Consider the following 19,892-nt stretch of genomic DNA (forward strand, 5'->3'; position numbering starts at 1 on the left):
TGAACTGTTGGCCATCTATGCTTCAGTGAAATACACTCCTGGAAATGGAAAAAAGAACACATTGACACCGGTGTGTCAGACCCACCATACTTGCTCCGGACACTGCGAGAGGGCTGTACAAGCAATGATCACACGCACGGCACAGCGGACACACCAGGAACCGCGGTGTTGGCCGTCGAATGGCGCTAGCTGCGCAGCATTTGTGCACCGCCGCCGTCAGTGTCAGCCAGTTTGCCGTGGCATACGGAGCTCCATCGCAGTCTTTAACACTGGTAGCATGCCGCGACAGCGTGGACGTGAACCGTATGTGCAGTTGACGGACTTTGAGCGAGGGCGTATAGTGGGCATGCGGGAGGCCGGGTGGACGTACCGCCGAATTGCTCAACACGTGGGGCGTGAGGTCTCCACAGTACATCGATGTTGTCGCCAGTGGTCGGCGGAAGGTGCACGTGCCCGTCGACCTGGGACCGGACCGCAGCGATGCACGGATGTGCGCCAAGACCGTAGGATCCTACGCAGTGCCGTAGGGGACCGCACCGCCACTTCCCAGCAAATTAGGGACACTGTTGCTCCTGGGGTATCGGCGAGGACCATTCGCAACCGTCTCCATGAAGCTGCCCCAACATCGTGCAGCCCGCCTCCAGTGGTGTCGCGACAGGCGTGAATGGAGGGACGAATGGAGACGTGTCGTCTTCAGCGATGAGAGTCGCTTCTGCCTTGGTGCCAATGATGGTCGTATGCATGTTTGGCGCCGTGCAGGTGAGCGACACAATCAGGACTGCATACGAACGAGGCACACAGGGCCAACACCCGGCATCATGGTGTGGGGAGCGATCCCCTACACTGGCCATACACCACTGGTGATCGTCGAGGGGACACTGAATAGTGCACGGACATCCAAACCGTCATCGAACTCATCGTTCTACCGTTCCTAGACCGGCAAGGGAACTTGCTGTTCCAACAGGACAATGCACGTCCGCATGTATCCCGTGCCACCCAACGTGCTCTAGAAGGTGTAAGTCAACTACCCTGGCCAGCAAGATCTCCGGATCTGTCCCCCATTGAGCATGTTTGGGACTGAATGAAGCGTCGTCTCACGCGGTCTGCACGTCCAGCACGAACGCTGGTCCAACTGAGGCGCCAGGTGGAAATGGCATGGCAAGCCGTTCCACAGGACTACATCCAGCATCTCTACGATCGTCTCCATGGGAGAATAGCAGCCTGCATTGCTGCGAAAGGTGAATATACACTGTACTAGCGCCGACATTGTGCATGCTCTGTTGCCTGTGTCTATGTGCCTGTGGTTCTGTCAGTGTGATCATGTGATGTATCTGACCCCAGGAATGTGTCAATAAAGTTTCCCCTTCCTGGGACAATGAATTCACGGTGTTCTTATTTCAATTTCCAGGAGTGTATTTACGAACGCAGCTGGAGACGAGAATATTTACAATTTTACAGACCATAAACCTCTGACATTCGCCTTCCGCCAGAATAACAACAAATGCTCGCCGAGGCAGTTTAATCAGTTGGAAATTATTGCTCAATTTTCCATCGACAGTAAACACATCTCTGGGTTGAACAATGTAGTGGCAGACTGTTGGTCTCGTGTCAATGCAATCAAGGAGACTATCGAACTATCACACCTGGTCCAATCACAACAACCAGATCAAGAACTCAAAAATTGCCTAAACAATGAGACAGCAGGTCTGCAGCTCATTGATGTACCAGGATCAGACACTAAGAGTTACTGCGACACCTCCAATAACAAAGCGCACCCATTCATCCCGGCAGACCTGCATAAGCAAATATTTAATAACATCCACGATTTATGTCATCCATGGGTGAAGGCGATGACAAAACTCGTATCTGGTTGTTACGTGTGGCTGGGGATACAAAAAGATTGTCTTCAGTGGGTTCGCGCGCGCGTCAATTGTCAACGCTGTCCACCGCTGGATTCTGGCGCCACGCTGCAACTTACGACGCCAAGGCGATCCAGGCTGCAAACGACAGGTACTCTACGCTGCTAGCACGGTTCCATGCTCTAGCGAGGCCTCCAGGGGCCCCACAAAAGATACGTCATGTTACAGTACACTACATTAATGCGACAGCTGGCGCTCGAGCGTTCCATGACTTTTAAACTATGTGCTACGATATAATTGTTACGTTGTAAATTTCACAGAACGTTTCTGGGGAGTTCTACCCAAGTTTTCTGTAACGTTCCATTGGTTACTATTGTATAATCACTGCCTGTGTTATGTGTTCTTTCCTGATTGATCTTCAGCCGTACTTCTTCCACAATAAGAACGCAATAGTTAGTCGCGAGCCTAACGCACAGTGGGAACGCGACACGCCTTTTGTCTGCTGAGCTGAGCGGGCGAGTTCAGGCCTATCTTCGCGACGTACGCGCCGCGGCCTGTCATTCTTGTGGGCCTCGTTCATCATTATTTTGTCGTCAATTTTGTGAGATTTCCCGGTATTTGCGACTCCATGTGTTTAATATTAAATTACTAGTCTCAGCATCATCTACGTCGCTTCGGGGCTTTTTAAACGTTAATAAGATTCATCCTGTATAAGAATTATCGTAGCTGCAATATATTTTATTGTGTCTGGTACAGTATATTGTCATACAAAATCATTACTTGCAGCTACATGAAAAATATTTCGTTATATATTTCAGATCTCTGAATAAATATTGGCAAACAATTAAACATGAAGGGAGGGTAGCTGGTTTTCATGTGTCTCTATAGAAAACTATGATTATGAAAATCTTAATTATTTTTGTTACCACTTTATCTTGATTTCTAGTGTTTTTGTAGTACCCTCGTAAGTATGACTACATGTTTATGTAACTCGTGAATAAGGCAAACATTTTAAATGAGGTGTAAACTGTTAGTCTGATTGAAAATATGTGGGACAGCTAAGGGTGAAATAGGCTTCAATAAAGACCGAGAAACAGATGGCAAAAAATACAATTAAAGATGCTTGTGGCTCCACGAGGCATGTCTGACAGTAAGCCCACTATCATATGGTTTATCATACAAATAAATGTGTTATTCTGAAACCTGTTCTAATACACCTTCACCTGCAAATGGATTTTATAAACTGTACCCAAACGAAATTTAGTGTTTTTAGGCCCCGAATTACGCTTGTAAGTAAATTTTTCTTCAGTTATACAGTACCTCTAGACGGCTTTGTAGAAATGAAGCGCACTTGTATTTTCCGGTAGCAGAACGACAGCAGAATTTCCCTTTTTTCCCCCCTTATGGCCTAGTTTTATATGTTGTCTGTACGAGAGCGTATGGGCGCTTAAACGAGATTCTTCCGATGATTCATCGGTTTCGTTTATGGAGAAGCGCGTATGACATACACTGTTGTGTTATCTTTGTCAGATGGGCGTAGTACTGCTGTGAAGTAGCTGTGAATTGTGTGTGTTAACACTGTGTGCTTGTTTTCGTGGCTGGTGGTTAGATTTTTGCTGAGGGCAGCGTTGAGGAAATTTAACACAGTCTTCTTTTTAGAGTTGTTTTAAATCAGGCTATGCAATGTGCGCCAAAATGGCATTTCAGCATGAGGCGGGAACTGCTATGGAATGCCTTAGTGTATGTCAGATGCGTGTTCTGGAATATTAAATGCTGCTAGCATTTTATGTCGTAGATTGAAAATTATTTATGTAGCAGATGTTTGGGACACTGTGAAATTGTTGCATCGGGAGCCGTCTTCTAACGTGTCGTGATCTTCCTACTAATATTTTTCAGATTCCCATAACGTTGCATAAGGAACCTGGAATAGACAGTGAAGGTCGGGAAGTATTAAAATGCGGTTTCAAGATTGGTGGAGGCATAGACCAAGACTACAGGAAAAGCCCGCAAGGATACACGGATTATGTACGTGATTGTTACGTATCTAGCAACTTACGTTAACATGAATGTGAAACAATGTTCCGTTGGCTGGTTTCCGAAATACTTTTCTTGTTTACTGATGCTTCTGTTGTTCTAACAGTTTATGTAGAATGCTATTGGTTCTCGTAAAAGTGTTCAGATGGAAATATGTGATTACCTAACACTCAGTTTCATATCATTGCATGCACTGAAAAGCATACAACCTCCAGAGAGGGCCACAGCAGCATTGATGCATGTTGCATTTATTCCTCCTCACCCCTTTGTAGTCTGTAAAGTGAAGTGAGATTAGTGTTACATTGAATTACTAAAAATTAGGCTGACGAGTTTCAAATCAGTTCAGTATAAACTGTAATGCTTGGAAATAAATATTACGCCTACCATTAGGCCTATTAGTTGTCCCCATGTGCATTACTATGCAAGTAACCTTTTACTGCGTTTTAGCTGTTGTTTAAGATGGATATTTATACTTTTTTGGTGGTAACTGCTATGAATCACACTTAAATCTCTTATGTATGTTAATTGTGTAATGAATATGATACTCTTTCTTACATTCTCTGTCTACATTATATTTGGCTCACTTTTGTGACCTCTTATAGAATTGTGTATGGAGTAATTAAGGATATTTTTATAGATAATTCTTCTAAATGAAGCAATAACAGAGTGGGATACATCAAAATTTAAAGAAGGACTTTTCACCCATTTGCAGTTTCACCAAAATTGTTTCTTCACAGTGTGAAGTGAAGTGAAGTGGCCTCATTGTTAAACTTCTGCAGACAATTTGTTAGAAAAAGTTTGGATGGTACCATAATTAACTCCGTCTCTGACACATCATTAATTTTGTGATGTTTCCTCACCAGAAAAATGAATATGTATACAATAACCATAATTATCATACCATTCAAGTGCTTATCTAATTAGTCTGCTCCAGTGACCATAGTTCCTGCTCGTTTCCTGTTATTTTCATAGGGCCTAATCATCCTCAGCAACCCTGACAATTGCTAGCAGTAAAGACACAGTACTTGCATTGCATGCCCAGAGTTGAACCCCCACCCTTCTGTATTGACCTTTTTTTTAAGACTTCCCAAAACAGTTGTGGGTGATTGCCAGGGGACTTCCACGAATTTGATCTCAGCTGATTTCTCTCCCCATCCCTGTCCAAGCACTTACTCTCTAATGGACTAGGGAAGGGACATTAAAAACTTATAACAATCATGTTAGCTGCTGGTGTTACAGATCTCAGTAACCATTTACTTTGAGAACCATGACTGTAATCAAATAAATATTAAACTTAATGATAGAAGATATACAGCAGCTATTTGCTACAACTGAGTAGCGGTGTGGTTTGTTATCTACTATGTTATATGTAGCTGGCATAAGCACAAGTAGTGCTTAGCATTATAGTGATAATTTACTAGCAGTATTCTGTGTAGACTGTAAATTTAATTGATTTCCTTTTCAATTAATCATTATCATCTTACTTTCAAGGATTAGGCTGTTGCCTGTTGCGATTTATTTATTATTATCAATATTAACGTCACTCTTGGCTGTAGTGCACTTACTGTGTACCATGCTCTTTCAATGCTTGCTGCTGTTAGTAGTTTGTTTCCATTGATCACACCCAATAAAGTGATAGTACGCAGTAAGCAATGAGAAATGCTGGATTTCAGGTATTACAACTCAGTGATAAATGCAGTTGGGAAGGGCATACCACAGAATTGCTGAAGCGCCTAAACAAGTCTTTATTTGCAGTGTGAATGATGTCAGATGTAGGAGATATAAATATAAAAAACCTTGCACACTTTGCTTACTTCCATTCTGTTATGTCATATAGGATCATATTCTGGGGTAATTCATCAAACCAAGCTAACAAAAAGTCTCATTTGTGATGTAAATTCAAGAACATTGTGTACAAATCTGTTCAAGGAACTTGGTATTGCGACCACAGCTTCTCAGTTTATATATTCCTTAAAGAAATTTTTAGCAAGTATTACGTCTCCATTTCCAACCAATAGTTCAAAACACAGTATCAATACTAGGAACAAGAACAACTACATAAAGATGTACACTCAGTTATCGGGGTCCAAAAACAGGTCCAATATTCAGGAACAGACATTGCCAGTAAATTGCAGGCAACCATTAAAAACTTGGGTTGAAACAAAGCACAGTTTAAACAGAGTTTGAAAGACTTTTTGATAGCCAAGTCCTTCTACTCTATAGTCTAATATCATAACAGGGACTATTAGATCAGCTCAAGTAAAAATGTCTGTTATATTTCAGTTCTGACAGCACTTGGTGCCGACCGCTGTGGCCGAGCGGTTCTAGGCGCTTCAGTCTGGAACCGTGCTGCTGCTACGGTCGCAGGTTCGAATCCTGCCTTGGGCATGGTTGTGTGTGATGTCCTTAGGTTAGTTAGGTTTAAGTAGTTCTAAGTCTAGGGTACTGATGACCTCAGATGTTAAGTCTCATAGTACTTAGAGCCATTTGAACCACTTGAAGCACTTGGTCACAACAGTCAAGATTAGGTATTTTGTGTATGATAAATTTAGTATGTAAATTTAGTATGTTTCATTCTAACAGTATATTATTTCTGTAAATATTAGCAGTTCCAGTTTATCATAACATATTCACATATTTTGACACACTCTTGACAAATGATCAGGGTAGTGACTCTTATATTCAAATGTTTTATGTTTATTAATTTACACTATCTGACTTGTACCACACCTGCGAGAGTTATCTCTTTTTGGGACTATGGAATGAAAACTGAGTCTACTCTAATCTGTGGCATAGTCATAATCTGTGGCATAGTCAAGATATAGGTTCATCATTGCAATAACCAACTTGCATGTCTTATTTTCAATTTTGCTGAAAATTCGGACAATTTGATTAAATTCTAACCTAGTGTAACAAAATTCCAGGTATCTTTACATATGAAACATAGGGAATTACGAACGAGTATTCCGACTGGCTACTGACAGCCAATCCACAGTCTGTTGTGTTGACTTTGCATCATTCATTGCACCGATAGTTTCAAACTCAGCAGACAACAAACATGCTGGCTATACCATAAGTACATTTTTGTTCAAGTCTAGATTGGGGCCAGCAGCACTAATAGTAGTGTTTCTTTACTGCTTGTAAGTTGGCAGCAAGTCAATTTTGCATAGGTAGTGGGATGATACATTCACGTGACCAAAGAGATGGAATAAAGATGCAATAAATTTCTAGTGCCGGAGTAGAAACTGTTCTCTCCTTCGCTGCTGTTAGAAAGATACGACTGTTTTTCTCTGAATATGTCATGGATTGGTTAGGTTGACATAATATTGCAGCGTAAATTAAATCAGAAATCTTGGTAGTCGAAAAAATTTATTTTATGTGCTCGTTTCTTCTGAAAGTATTAAGATTTTAAAGGTTGCTTGTCATCAATTGGCTCATAAACAACACTGACCATTCTTATCTTCTATTGTTACTGGTGACAAGAAATTTCATCTTAACGCTAAAAGAACGAAAAGAATGGGATGCCCGAGTCCAAACAAAGATCATCTTATGCATCTGGTGGAACAGTGATGTTACAGTGTACAACAAATTGCTTCCCTGAGTTGTAACGAGCACTACTGACATTTATTTTCAACAACTATGTATGAACTTATGTGCCAACCCAATAGATCTCAGTTTCCCTTTTGATATGAGCACCAATTTTCCTCAAAAATGTCTGTGATAAATGTCTCTTACAGATTAAAGCTATCACAAATGCTATAATGAAAAAATTATTTATTTTTTGCAATAATGATTAAAATGGTAAAACATGGGAATAATCAAGCAATTAACTTCCTGATATCACTTGTTTCTGATAGTTTGGTATTGTGAATACTGTACATTAATCAACATTAAAAATCACAAAAAATATTAGAGTCCATCATTTTCCCTTGTGTGGTGAGTTAATATTGATGAGTATCTTTCTTCAGTATGTTAATATACACTGGTGTCCAAAATTAAAGCAACAAACCACTATTTCCCAGTCCTATGTCTAATTCACGATATAATCATAATAACTGTCAATAGAGGTCCATATGATTGTGTTCTGTACAGAAGATGGCATTCCGGTCAACGGACAACCATGCCAATGATGATGTCAGGGCACCTATCAAATGGGGCAGTGTTTACCGAATAATCCCACAGCCATAATCACTGTGTACACAGTCATACATGTTATAGTAAGGCATAGAGAAGCCACCTACCAGACACTCTGCAGTGGAGGAAGAATGAAAGGAGGACAGTCACAAGCTGATGTGGTCCGATGGCATAATGTGAATCATTCTGTTGTTTCTCAGATGAGGTGACAGTTTACAGTGAAACTGTATCCTGAAGACAAGTGCAGGGCCGACCACATGCAATATCAGAGAGGATCGTTATTCGGTTGTAAGGACACGGCAGTACTGCCTTAGTACTGCATGGCAACTGGTATCTGACCTCGCAGCACCCATTGGATGTGTTGTATCAAGGCAAATGGTGTACAGGAAGCTTCAGTGGAGTGGCCCTTTACTGTTGGAGATCTGCTGTACGTGTACCTCTGATGCATCTGCACAGAAGGGAACGTCTAATGGAGTCGTCAACATGCCTCGTAGACAGTCGAACAGTGGACCAATGTTATTTTCACGTATGAGTCCTGATTTGATCTGGAGAGTGATTTTCGACGGATTCGCATCTGGAGGAACATGGAAAATGATTTCAGGACTCAAAAATTGTGGAAAAAGACTGATATCAAGGGGTATCCCTAATTGTGTGGGCAAGGATTACGTTGACCACTTGAACAGCTCTTTGTGAAACTGTACGGGTGATTGAGCAAGGTTTAACTCTTGTCAGGTATCATGATGAGATCTTTGATCTTGTGCAGTTGTTGCAAGATGCTGTGGGCCTAGACTTCGTACTGCTGGACAATAATGCTTGACCTCATAGGGCACAGGTTGTTCATGTTTTCTTGGAAACGGAAGATATTGCATTTATGACGTGACTCGCTTGCTCTCCCAATTTGAATGCTATAGAGCATGTCGGGGATGTGTTAGGGAGGCAGGTTGCATCACATCAGCATCCACCAACCACTCTCCAGGACTTGCGAGCAGCTCTGCAGGACGAATGGGCGCTATTGCCGCAACGTGAGTGACGATTTCATTCACAGCATATCCTGACGTTGTCAGGCCCATATTGCTGCCAGAGGTGGTCACACCCCATACTAAGCACCAGTATAGGTATGTGTGTGCAAATCTTTTAAGTTGGAAAAAACGAAGAATATTTTTGTCTTCTGTTACGCACGTTGCAGTTGTTTACATTCTGTATTCTGTACATCGTTTCTACTATGCTATACCTGTTGTGGCAGAACAAATGCAACCTTGCAAAATATCCACTTACCTTGCAAAATATCCACTTGTTGCTTTAATTTTGAACACCAGTGTATAGTTAAGTGTTTATTCTGTTGACATGGGTATGGTAAATCTTCACAAAATTGTTGAAACTAACTTTTCTCCTCACATTAATATTTTAGAAATTAAGCTTTCAGTGTGTATTACTTCTCATAACAGACGTGAAGAAGGTTGTTTCACATTATTTCCGTTATTGCGATGGATGATGAAAATACCAACAGATCACTGTATGTTGTGTTGCTGTTTATTCTGTCTGTAATTAACATTTAAACCCATTAAAACAGCACATATATATAAATTCAAGACTCTTAATTTAAATAATTTTTACTTTTAGGGCATATATGTTACAGAAGTACATGAAGGGAGTCCTGCAGCTAAATCAGGCCTTCGGATGCATGACAAAATATTGCAGGTAATGAATGGAACATACTTTTGTTCAGCATTTAAGATGTTGTAAGTAGAAATATAATAAATGAGTTCTTTGCAAGTTTTTTGGACTATTTTATTAAGCATTTTTAATATTTTACATTTGTCATATCTTGCTACTCAAGTAAGAATGGAATTAGCATCTGTTAACTTGCTATATATGTTTTGTTTGTGGTACCTAATGATAAATAAATAGCACCCAAAGTGGAAGAGTAGGCACCATCTGCCCCATCACATCAACGCCTCACCTGTGCATCTTCTTAAAAGTGTGAGTGTTATTGCACCCACCGTATTCATATGGCTTGGGCCCATGTGACGTCTACCTATTCGTAAAGACAAACAAAAACATTCATTGGCAGCATTTTTCATCTGATGAAGAGGCTATCACAGTGCACAGCGACTTCCCTAAATAAGTTCAGACTGAGACATTTTTGACGTGGTTTCAGAGAGATAGTATTTTGAAAATTTGTAACGGTTATATTGTAAATATTTTTTTCTGAATTTCTGATCAGAAAATGTGATCCACAAACCATTTAACAATCAATAACGCACAGAACAAAATTTTCATACAATAGCTATCTAGAAAGTAGATTATGTTTTGGTATTAAAACTAAGTAGGAAAAAAAATGTTATATTCACTTTGAAGTGCCACTTGAATACTGTTTTTCAGCGTAGTCTCCACACAAATTTAATTATAGCAATGAGCAAGTTATGAAATTCCATTGCCATAAAATTCTGCCACCTGAGACTTCAGTTAGTCACAACCTCATATCTTGCACAACATTTGTGGTAGTCTAGCTTCTGTGCAACACTTCAATGCAGCAAACTTCGTGAAATTTGTGGAAAACTGAATGAAAACTCCATCTTTTTGAATCAGCAGTTTTCTTGAATCTTTCATAAATTTGTGCAAGCAGTTCCTCAGCCATGGTGCTTGGTCATCTACATCACTCTTCATCATGAACATTAGTTCAGCCACTTTTAAACCTAATGCGCCATTGGCGCATTCCACATTCAGTGATTATGTTGTTTGTGTACACTTCACACAGTTGGATAAAATTCAATCGGTGTATGTTTTTCATGAACATAAACCTTGTTACTGACGACATTGCACAGCTTGCCGGGTTTTCAGTTGTGGCACACATTTAAAACTTTTATTGTGAAATAACGAGAAACAACATGAACCTCATGCTGGTGTGGCTGGATGCTGACGAAGTATAAACATTCAGACAACAGTATGACATTGCTGTCCCTGCCCATTGCCTTTCTGGTTATCCTTTGTAATTTAGAGAAAGATGGTATACATGACTTCTCACATTTAGGTTACTTAATGACTAGGAGACAGGTTCCCTTTGGGTTAGGCCACTCTGTCTGTCATTTCAAGATCTGTTCAGTTTGACATTATTTATTAAAATGTCTTCATCTTTGTGTAGGCTATAGTGACAGGCCATAGGATTTGTGAATAATGTCTGTTTCATCTTTATCGAAATATGCTAAAACCAATATTGGATGAATTTACTGTAATAACATAATATTGCTTCTTTACAACTATTTAACTATTTGTTGATATTAATGAGTACCTAACCATTTATTCTCTAATACTCTCACATACTATTTAGTAAATCAAGTGTCTTACCCTTTTGAGGTCCTGCATATTGTATCTGTGTATTCTGTCTCTTCCTTGAATAGCCTGAATGGATGCAGTCTTTAGGAAATAGCAAGTGAGCTGGTAATTTTCTTCCATTATATTTACTGCACAAGTTAACGCCAATGAGTTAAGCGCTTACCATTGAACAGTTTGGTTAAGTTACTGTTGTTGGTGTGTGTGTGTGTGTGTGGGGGGGGGGGGGGCATACTAACACTCATCTTGCTCTAAGTGTGTGGTGGTGGGTGGAGGGGTCATAACAACACTCATCTTGCTCCATGCCAGAGCTGTACCAGTGTTAATATAAGGAGCATTTTTTCGTAAGTCAGTCAATGCTCAGTTTTTCAAAATTCAGATTTTTGTAGTTACAAATCAAACATGTTGTCATGCATCACCTGTCAAAACATTGTGGTCAAAATCTGATATTCCCTGCTGCTGTAGGGTGTTGAAAACTAAAAGTCTTTGCAAAACTCGATTTTTGCTCCCAGCCAATTAAAGCAAAAGTTGATAAACACTAACTCTTTTGCTTCTGCGAGTCCTGTGGGGAGAATAACAGTATAGGACATCATTGTCAACAATAATGTGTAATGTACGACTGTTATCTGGGGGTGGGTTGGGATGACCCCATAAACTATAGGGAAGCACTTGCTGTTAAAACCAACAGTGGAAATTAGTGTTATACACAACAACATTAACTCCTAATTATTTCTCAGTTCAAGCCCACTTAGCAGGGAAAAGCTTTCAGCAAAAGAGTACTCTGTTAAACTATAAAATGTAGGTTAATACAGGTGACTGAGTAAATGGCATATGTGTAACTGAATGTTCAGTTAATAAGAAGTCCAGATCAAGAGTGAAAGCATCAAAGATGTCCAACAAGAACAAGAGAATGGCAGCTGATGCCTGTTCCCATGGACTGCCATACATACCAATGAACCCAAAACTCGTAGGGAGTCATCAAACTAACCAATCTACATGAACTGAAAGAGAGAGAAATTTAGAGAATATGGTTGTAACTTAGCTTTCCTGGCCCTAAAATACTAATGTCAGTTGTTCCAAACACTGAAAGAGGAGAGGTGTAATATATAGGGAACAAATTGGAATTAATTTTTGTACACACTGTATTTTTTCTGGTGCAGGATAGTACAAGGATTTACTAGTGTGTACATCTTATGAATTTTTCCTGTCTTGTGACGAATGAAATAATTACAATTCTAGTATGAAATGACATAAACTGTGGGAAGATCAAAGACAACATGGTGAGCCCAGAAAGGGCCTAGGCGTAACCCTGGAGTGGCAGAAGAATAAGAAGAAATATGAGATATTCATCCACATTTCTCAAATTGGGACTACCAGTCCCACTTCATTTCTTCTAAATTTTGTGGATGATACAGAGATACTCCTTTTCTCTCTCCAGTATTGCAACATCCTCTGTTTATGAAATTTTCTCAGTACTCTTCACATCATCTCTTGTCAGTTTCTGCATAGATTGTAACCAAATCTTAGAGTTGTAACTTGAGTTTTTTTTCATTTATATGAATATCATAACCATAAGTGTTTCTGGAAACCTAGCAAAACTGTCAGTTAATGTTTATGTTGTTTTTGATGAGTGCAGTTTCTTTAGAAAGTACTGTAGTTGAGGCAATACTGACCATACGACTTATCTTAGAAGAACGATTAAGGAAAGGCAAACCAACGTTTCTAGCATTTGCAGACTTAGAGAAAGCTTTTGACAATGTAGATTGTAATACTCTCTTTCAAATTCTGAAGATGGCAGGGGTACAATACCGGGAGCGAAAGGCTATTTACAATTGGTACAGAAACCAGATGGCAGTTATAAGAGTCAAGGGGTATGAAGGGGAAGCAGAGGTTGGGAAGGGAGTGAGACAGGGTTGTAGCCTATCCCCGATGTCATTCAATCTGTATATTGAGCAAGCAATAAAGGAAACAAAAGAAAAGTCCGGAGTAGCTATTAAAATCCATGGAGAAGAAATAAAAACTTTGAGGTTCGCTGATGACATTGTAATTCTGTCAGAGACAGCAAGGGACTTGGAAGAGCAGTTGAACGGAATGGACAGTGTCTTGAAAGGAGGGTATAAGATGAACATCAACAAAAGCAAAACAAGGATAATGGAATGTAGTCGAATTAAGTCGGGTGATGCTGAGGGAATTAGATTAGGAAATAAGACACTTGAAGTAGTAAAGGAGTTTTGCTATTTGGGGAGCAAAATAACTGATGATGGTCGAATTAGAGAGGATATAAAATGTAGACTGGCGATGGCAAGGAAAGTGTTTCTGAAGAAGAAAAATTAGTTAACATCAAGTATAGATTTAAATGTCAGGAAGTTGTTTCTGAAAGTATTTGTATGGAGTGGAGCCGTGTATGGAAGTGAAACGTGGATAATAAATAGTTTAGACAAGAAGAGAATAGAAGCTTTCAAAATGTGGTGCTACAGAAGAATGCTGAAGATTAGATGTGTAGATCACATAACTAATGAGGAGGTATTGAATAGAATTGGGGAGAAGAGGAGCTTGTGGCACAACTTGACTATAAGAAGGGATCGGTTGGTAGGACATGTTCTGAGGCATCAAGTGATCACCAATTTAGTATTGGAGGGCAGTGTGGAGGGTAAAAATTGTAGAGGGAGACCAAGAGATGAATACACTAAGCAGATTCAGAAGGATGTAGGCTGCAGTAGATACTGGGAGATGAAGAAGCTTGCACAGGATAGAGTAGCATGGAGAGCTGCATCAATCCAGTCTCAGGACTGAAGACCACAACAGCAACATAGTTGATTAAGTTGATCCCTGACAGTTGCAGAGGACTGGGCGTGGCAGCTTTGCAGGCCTACCTCAGCCAATAATAGAATGCAATTTTTGTAATGTGAACACCTCAGTGTTGTCACAGTTATATAGATGGCTACTGCTTTCGCCTCTAACTATTAGGGCCCCGCAGCTGAAACCGGCAGCAGTGCTACGAACTCTCTGGAAACATTTTATGCAATCTTGACTGTGGAAAATTCATTTTAGTCATGATTCCTTTGTTCATATGTCATTTAATTTGTGGTTTTTTAACATCTCATTGATAACAGTGATGGCATATATGTTTTTCGTGCATCTGTAGATTAAAGTGTATAAGATATAAGTGGGGAAAAAAAACCAAATGTAAGTTACTTGCTGTGATCCCAAAGTTGGTTGTTTAGACCTCAGTTAAATCCTTTTATAACTTTTGTTCTGGGAAGCTTGACACCTGTTTTCAGTTAAATGTCCAGTGCTTTGCCCTATTTTTGGATACCCACACGCTTGTCATATTTGCACAAGTATTTTGTGCTCTTCAGCAAGTCATTGACCCACACACCAGAATATCTGTGTAAGTTAAGAATATTAATAATAATTAATGTTCATTGTGTCTTTTCCAGTGCAATGGGTATGACTTCACAATGGCTACTCATAAGAAAGCTGTGGATTACATAAAGAAACATCCGGTACTGAATTTACTGGTTGCAAGGAAAGGTGTCACATCTACTTGATTGAACTACTTCAGCAGACTGTTCAAGCCAGTTGGAACATAGTTATCATTTTGTGTACCTGCTTTCACTATGTCGATGCTCTTAATTTATTGTGTCTGTAACTTGATTGACTCATAAGAGGCTGGTTAACTTATGACTGTGTCACAGTATACCAAATATTTTATGATTTTTGTTTTGCAATGTGCCAAGCTATTAACATTGGAATTCAACATTCCATATAATTCTTTAAAAGTAAAGGCGCTTGGAAGAAGTATCAGTATTCCAGTAAAATAGGTTATTAGGAAAATATTTACTATTACATTCAATAGTTTGATTCTTATTCTGATGGACTTTGCTTGTTACACACAAATTTGATATCATATTGAAAGTAATCTAAGTGAAAGGTGACAACTTCCTAACAACATTCTGTATTCAAAAACACAATGTACTTACTGTGGTTGCTTTGGTAGTTGTGTGTGTGGTGGTTTCGGGTAAATGTTTTATGTTGTACAGAATGAATTTCATCTCATGTTTGGAGTGTAAAGTATTTATCATACTGTACGAAGACTAAGGAATAATGAATATCTGATTACCTTATAAAAGAAGTAAATATTTTGTAATGTTGTGTTCATAGCTTTCATATTATTATACATTATTTGTTCAAATATAGAGTATGTGTTATCTTACAGTGTTCTGAGTCTTTATCACTTCTGGAAATCTGAGTAGCCCTTAGTGAGAATTCCTAAGGACTTTCACCTTTGAAGTTCATTCCATCTTCTCTCTCTCTATCTTTTTTTTTTTTTTTTTTTTTTTTTTTTTTTTAAGTTCTGTCAACCCCAGGCTAATACTGTGCAACGCAGCCTCTTAGTCTTCATTATGGCGTGAATTTGGTGAGGAAGGGAGGCCCCAAGTTTCTTCAGGTATGCTAGATCCATCAGAAACCACTCATTGCTGATAAGATCCTGTGGCACTACCAAATTTCAGAGCTATGGCAGATGATATTGTGAGCTAGTTGAAGTGTGATATGGCACCTGAGTGATTGTAAAACCAGGAAAATATGCCTGCAACATTGTGAACATGGCTCTAGCCCGTTGGCAGATGGGTGTTTTCACAGCATACTCAGCATCATGATGAAGGAAAAACGGCAACACACTTTCACTGAAATAAGCATCCTGGTATATGTTTTGTGTAATAAGCGTGGACCCAAGTCATGATATGAAAAACAACTGCAAAAGATCACAGAACCACATTGGCCCAGTTCTCTAACCTATTTCACTCTGCAGCTTAAACACTTAACTGGACAGTTGGTGTAAAGTGGTCTTCTGAAATGAAGCAGTCAGCTGCTGTCCAGTTTCTGTATTATTTGGTTCACTGCAGAAGTGCAGTTTTATATGCCACTGTGAGAAATGGTCGTTTGTGAGATACCGGACTCCATTGTCTGCAGTTGTCTTTGCAGTGTTCACTTGGAAACTGGTTGAGATGAATTAACATTCACTGGCAACAGCAATTACTTTTGGTATTGAAACAGATTGTCATTGATAAGGCATAACCCTTGTCTCAGCCTCCAGTCTCCGTTTGATTAGGGTCTTTTTACTTCCACCATTCTTATGCTGTTATATGGTACACCAATTCTTGCAGGTATGTTTGACAGTCTACTTTGATAAACCAAGAAACCGGGCAACTTCAACTTCATTTTATGGCATGACCAAACAACACACATTGAAACCCCTCTTTAACATTTTTCAAGGAACTTTAAAAAACTGGTGTAAAATGTGAAAGCTGCTTTTTAAGCAAATACTTTATAAAACATCAACAACCCATTTTATTAATTGTACTGACCTTCAGTTGGGAACCAATAGTCTTGCATGAATTTGATTATATGAACTAATTTAAAGTTTTTTCACAAAAGAATCAGAGTTGTCGTCTGTTTTAACTCGTTACAGTTTTCACAGTACAATGGAAAGCGTTGCTGATCTGCAGCAGAAATGTATTTCTTTATTGTTTTCACTGCTGCATTTACAACTGCAGTACAAGTCACTCCATTGTTGTCCTAACTATCACTACTGCCACTTCCTGCACTGTCACCTTTTTCTGCATATGAGAATTAACCAAATCTACCACTAACACACTTTCAACAGTCACACCATTGTTATTAACATTAAGGGAATCTTGCACTGTATGTACGTTTCCTTCATCTGTTTCAAAAAACTCAGCTTTCCTGAAGCAGTTGGAGATGGATTCGTTGACCTTCATCCTTGTGTTTGCTAAGTAATGCACAAAATCTGGAATTGATACGTTAAAGGAGACTGGGTTCTCTCCACCTTCCATCATTTTATGGCTTCTGCGCAATGATTTTTCTATGGTGTGTTTTAAAGGCATAGATAATCTTCAGATCCAAGGGCTGCAACTTGCTGGTGCAATTCAGTGACAAGAACTCTAACCAGACATTTCATAACTTTATATATTTTTTTGATTTGCATTGAGCAATCGACAAATAGGTAAATTTTTGATACAGGCTCCCATTTTTGTATCCAGGCTGTGGAACTTGTTTTTAAGATAGCTGTGATATCAGACATGCCTTATGATTGGCACTGTGGTTCGTGTTTAGAATTTTCACATTTTTAAAAAACATGGTTTCTTTATTTTCCAGTCCCGAAAGGCCTCAACTTTACAGAGCAATCAGCTATGATGCCAAACATTATGGTAAGGTGAGCTTTGCTACGCCACCCCTCAATAGCAATTTTTACCTGTGAAGGTAAATGTTTTATTTGGAAGTAATTTGAAGAGGAGACCATATCATTGGTATTGAAGTTTTTTGATTCAGAGTGCTATGTAAGTTATTTCAACTTACCAGCAGTTTTTATGTCCTGCCATCTGTTGTTGTCCTCCTCCCCCCACATTATCACTAACTTCAGCGTCTAACAAACTATAGAATGAAAGGTTGTTCCTGGAGCACTTTTATCACAACTCCTTTTCAGATAAGAAAGCTAACTATCTACAGTGTGGGTAGACACTTGTTGCAAAACATACTTCCCCAGCATTACTTCTCTCCACTGTGGCACTTGTCCCGCATACTGCAACCCCATTTACAGTCAACCAAGGTAAAATGTGTGCACTCTACTTACTGTTTATAAACCACTTTACTGCTGCACTACTTACTCTTGAACTGGCAGAAATTTGAAGACTTCAGGCTATTACTGCTTCACATGTGACATGTGTATGGGGAGGGGATTATGTGAGGAACCTGTAATCTGCATTGCATTAATGCTACTAATTGAGAAAAAGTAGTGATTGGTAACTTATATAATCGTATTAGAGTCTTACAAAATTGTCATAATAGTATCGATCTTTTGAAAATAATTTATTAGTTTTGTGACTGGAACACAATTGAATCATTTAGTTTTTACCCCCAGGTTGGGAACCACTGCATTAGATGCAGAGAAATCCTCAATTCATTTGCTACCCTCTGTGCCTGTTCCCATAACATCGCACTGTTCACCAGGATGTTGGAGATGCGCTGTATAATACCAGTTCTCTGTAATTTTTGTTTTCTTTATTTTGACTGCAAGCACATGATTGAGTGACAATTCCAAGTAGCTTTTGAGTTCGCTTTTATTACAGTATCACAACATAGTCCAGTGCCGTATAAAACAGAATAACAACTGAAATGATCAATTTTTGACAATATAATGTGATTGGATAGATTCATCTGATTTGGTAAGTCTTCCCTGACACGGGGTTGTGTTTGTCTTTCTCCGAACTGTATCCCTTTCACAAACCTCTCCAATCCTTTTCCTTCACTGTCCTTCCTTCTCCTTCAACTTTTCTGCCGGAAGAAGGAGTCACTGCCACCAGAAGCTTGCATAAGTTTTGTGTTGTGTTCTCCTGCTGCAACTTGGTGAGTAGATTTTTTTTATCTGTCCAATCACATTTTAAAATGACGACTGAAATGATCATTTTTGATCAGATGTGCTTGAGAGAAAGTACATAGGAATGTTGGATGTGATGATGACACTACCGCAAGTGCATAGACAAAGTCCACTGTAACAAGGCCAGTCCACGGTGGGCTGTCATCCCTGGTGTGGCTGGCTCTTGGCCTGGGTTGGGTTGAGGTGCAATCTGCTGGAGATTGAGCCACAACTTAAGTACACAGCAGATGGAGGAATATCTGCAGATGCTAGATGCCTACATGACCCATGGATGCAAGTTAGTTCCAGATAGCAGCATCCTTGCTGCTGCAAGTACTGCCTATAAACAATTATGGTGCCTCTGGTTTCACCTGCTAGCATTTAGCTTCTCAATACCATGTCCATAAAATAGAATGTAATAGCAAGACACAAAACAGTCTCTAAAAGGAGGAGCACCTAAGAGCCAAGGGCGGGCTTGCAACGGGGTGGGGCCGTAGAGTCGGAAACAGAAGAGGCTGGTGATGGCGATGTACTAGATTTTCCTTCCACCTCAAGGAAAAGATGGCAAAGCCATCTTGACACCAGCCAAAAGACCTTGCAAGGCGTTCTTCAACTGGGGATGGTAGCCACAGGGAGGAGCACCTCACTAAGGTCGATGCAGACAGTCACAAAGGGAGAGGTAGCTCTTGGTGGCTGTGACTACTCCCAGAACCCAGGACCTGAGGTTGTGAAGAAAGTTTGAAATGAAGTAACTGTAGGAGAATTGTGGTGCTGGAGATTCATACTGACATAGGCAGCTGGTTGAGTGGAAGGAGGGACCACAGGGCCAAATATGACCAGCCAGTGGTGCACAGAAGCAAACCCAATGACTGACTGGAGCCAATCAGTGAGATGCACATACACTCCCGAGAACAGAGAAGGAAACCACAGAAGCAGCCAGTGGAGCGAGGACAACGGTAGGACCCGTGACAATGAGGGAGAGTGCTTGACCAGTGTGGCTGCCAGAGGCACGACGGTACTGACAGCAGACGTGGCATTGACTGACCCTGGCGGCACTGGGAAACAGAGCTTGACCAATGCAGCTGCTGACGTGATGT

At 40.0% G+C, this 19,892-nt stretch overlaps 1 protein-coding gene across 2 annotated transcripts; it reads left to right on the forward strand.

The window, feature by feature from the left end:
- Nucleotides 1–3,356: 3,356 nt before the first annotated feature.
- LOC124798317 (tax1-binding protein 3 homolog) lies at nt 3,357–15,573 on the forward strand. 2 transcript variants are annotated; one of them, XM_047261657.1, is made up of 4 exons: nt 3,357–3,599; nt 3,756–3,884; nt 9,664–9,725; nt 14,798–14,853. In XM_047261657.1, exons 1-4 carry the CDS (start codon nt 3,543–3,545, stop codon nt 14,850–14,852), a joined length of 303 nt encoding a protein of 100 aa, XP_047117613.1. In that variant the 5' UTR covers nt 3,357–3,542; the 3' UTR covers nt 14,853. The 2 variants fall into 2 exon arrangements, with proteins under 2 accessions (XP_047117613.1, XP_047117612.1); XM_047261656.1 differs by having other exon boundaries at nt 3,370–3,599; nt 9,648–9,725; nt 14,798–15,573.
- The last annotated feature ends 4,319 nt before the right edge of the window (nt 15,574–19,892 follow it).

The sequence above is a fragment of the Schistocerca piceifrons genome, chromosome 5 (assembly GCF_021461385.2).
Source record: "Schistocerca piceifrons isolate TAMUIC-IGC-003096 chromosome 5, iqSchPice1.1, whole genome shotgun sequence".
In the NCBI taxonomy this organism is placed as follows: Eukaryota; Metazoa; Arthropoda; class Insecta; order Orthoptera; family Acrididae; genus Schistocerca; species Schistocerca piceifrons.

Coding starts and splice junctions, on each gene's coding strand:
- LOC124798317 (XM_047261656.1), top strand. CDS start 3,543: ATGTGCGCCAAAATGGCATTTCAGCATGAGGCGGGAACTGCTATGGAA. Junction 3,600..3,755: donor CTGCTATGGAATGCCTTAGT/GTATGTCAGATG, acceptor AATATTTTTCAG/ATTCCCATAACGTTGCATAA. Junction 3,885..9,647: donor CGCAAGGATACACGGATTAT/GTACGTGATTGT, acceptor TTTTACTTTTAG/GGCATATATGTTACAGAAGT.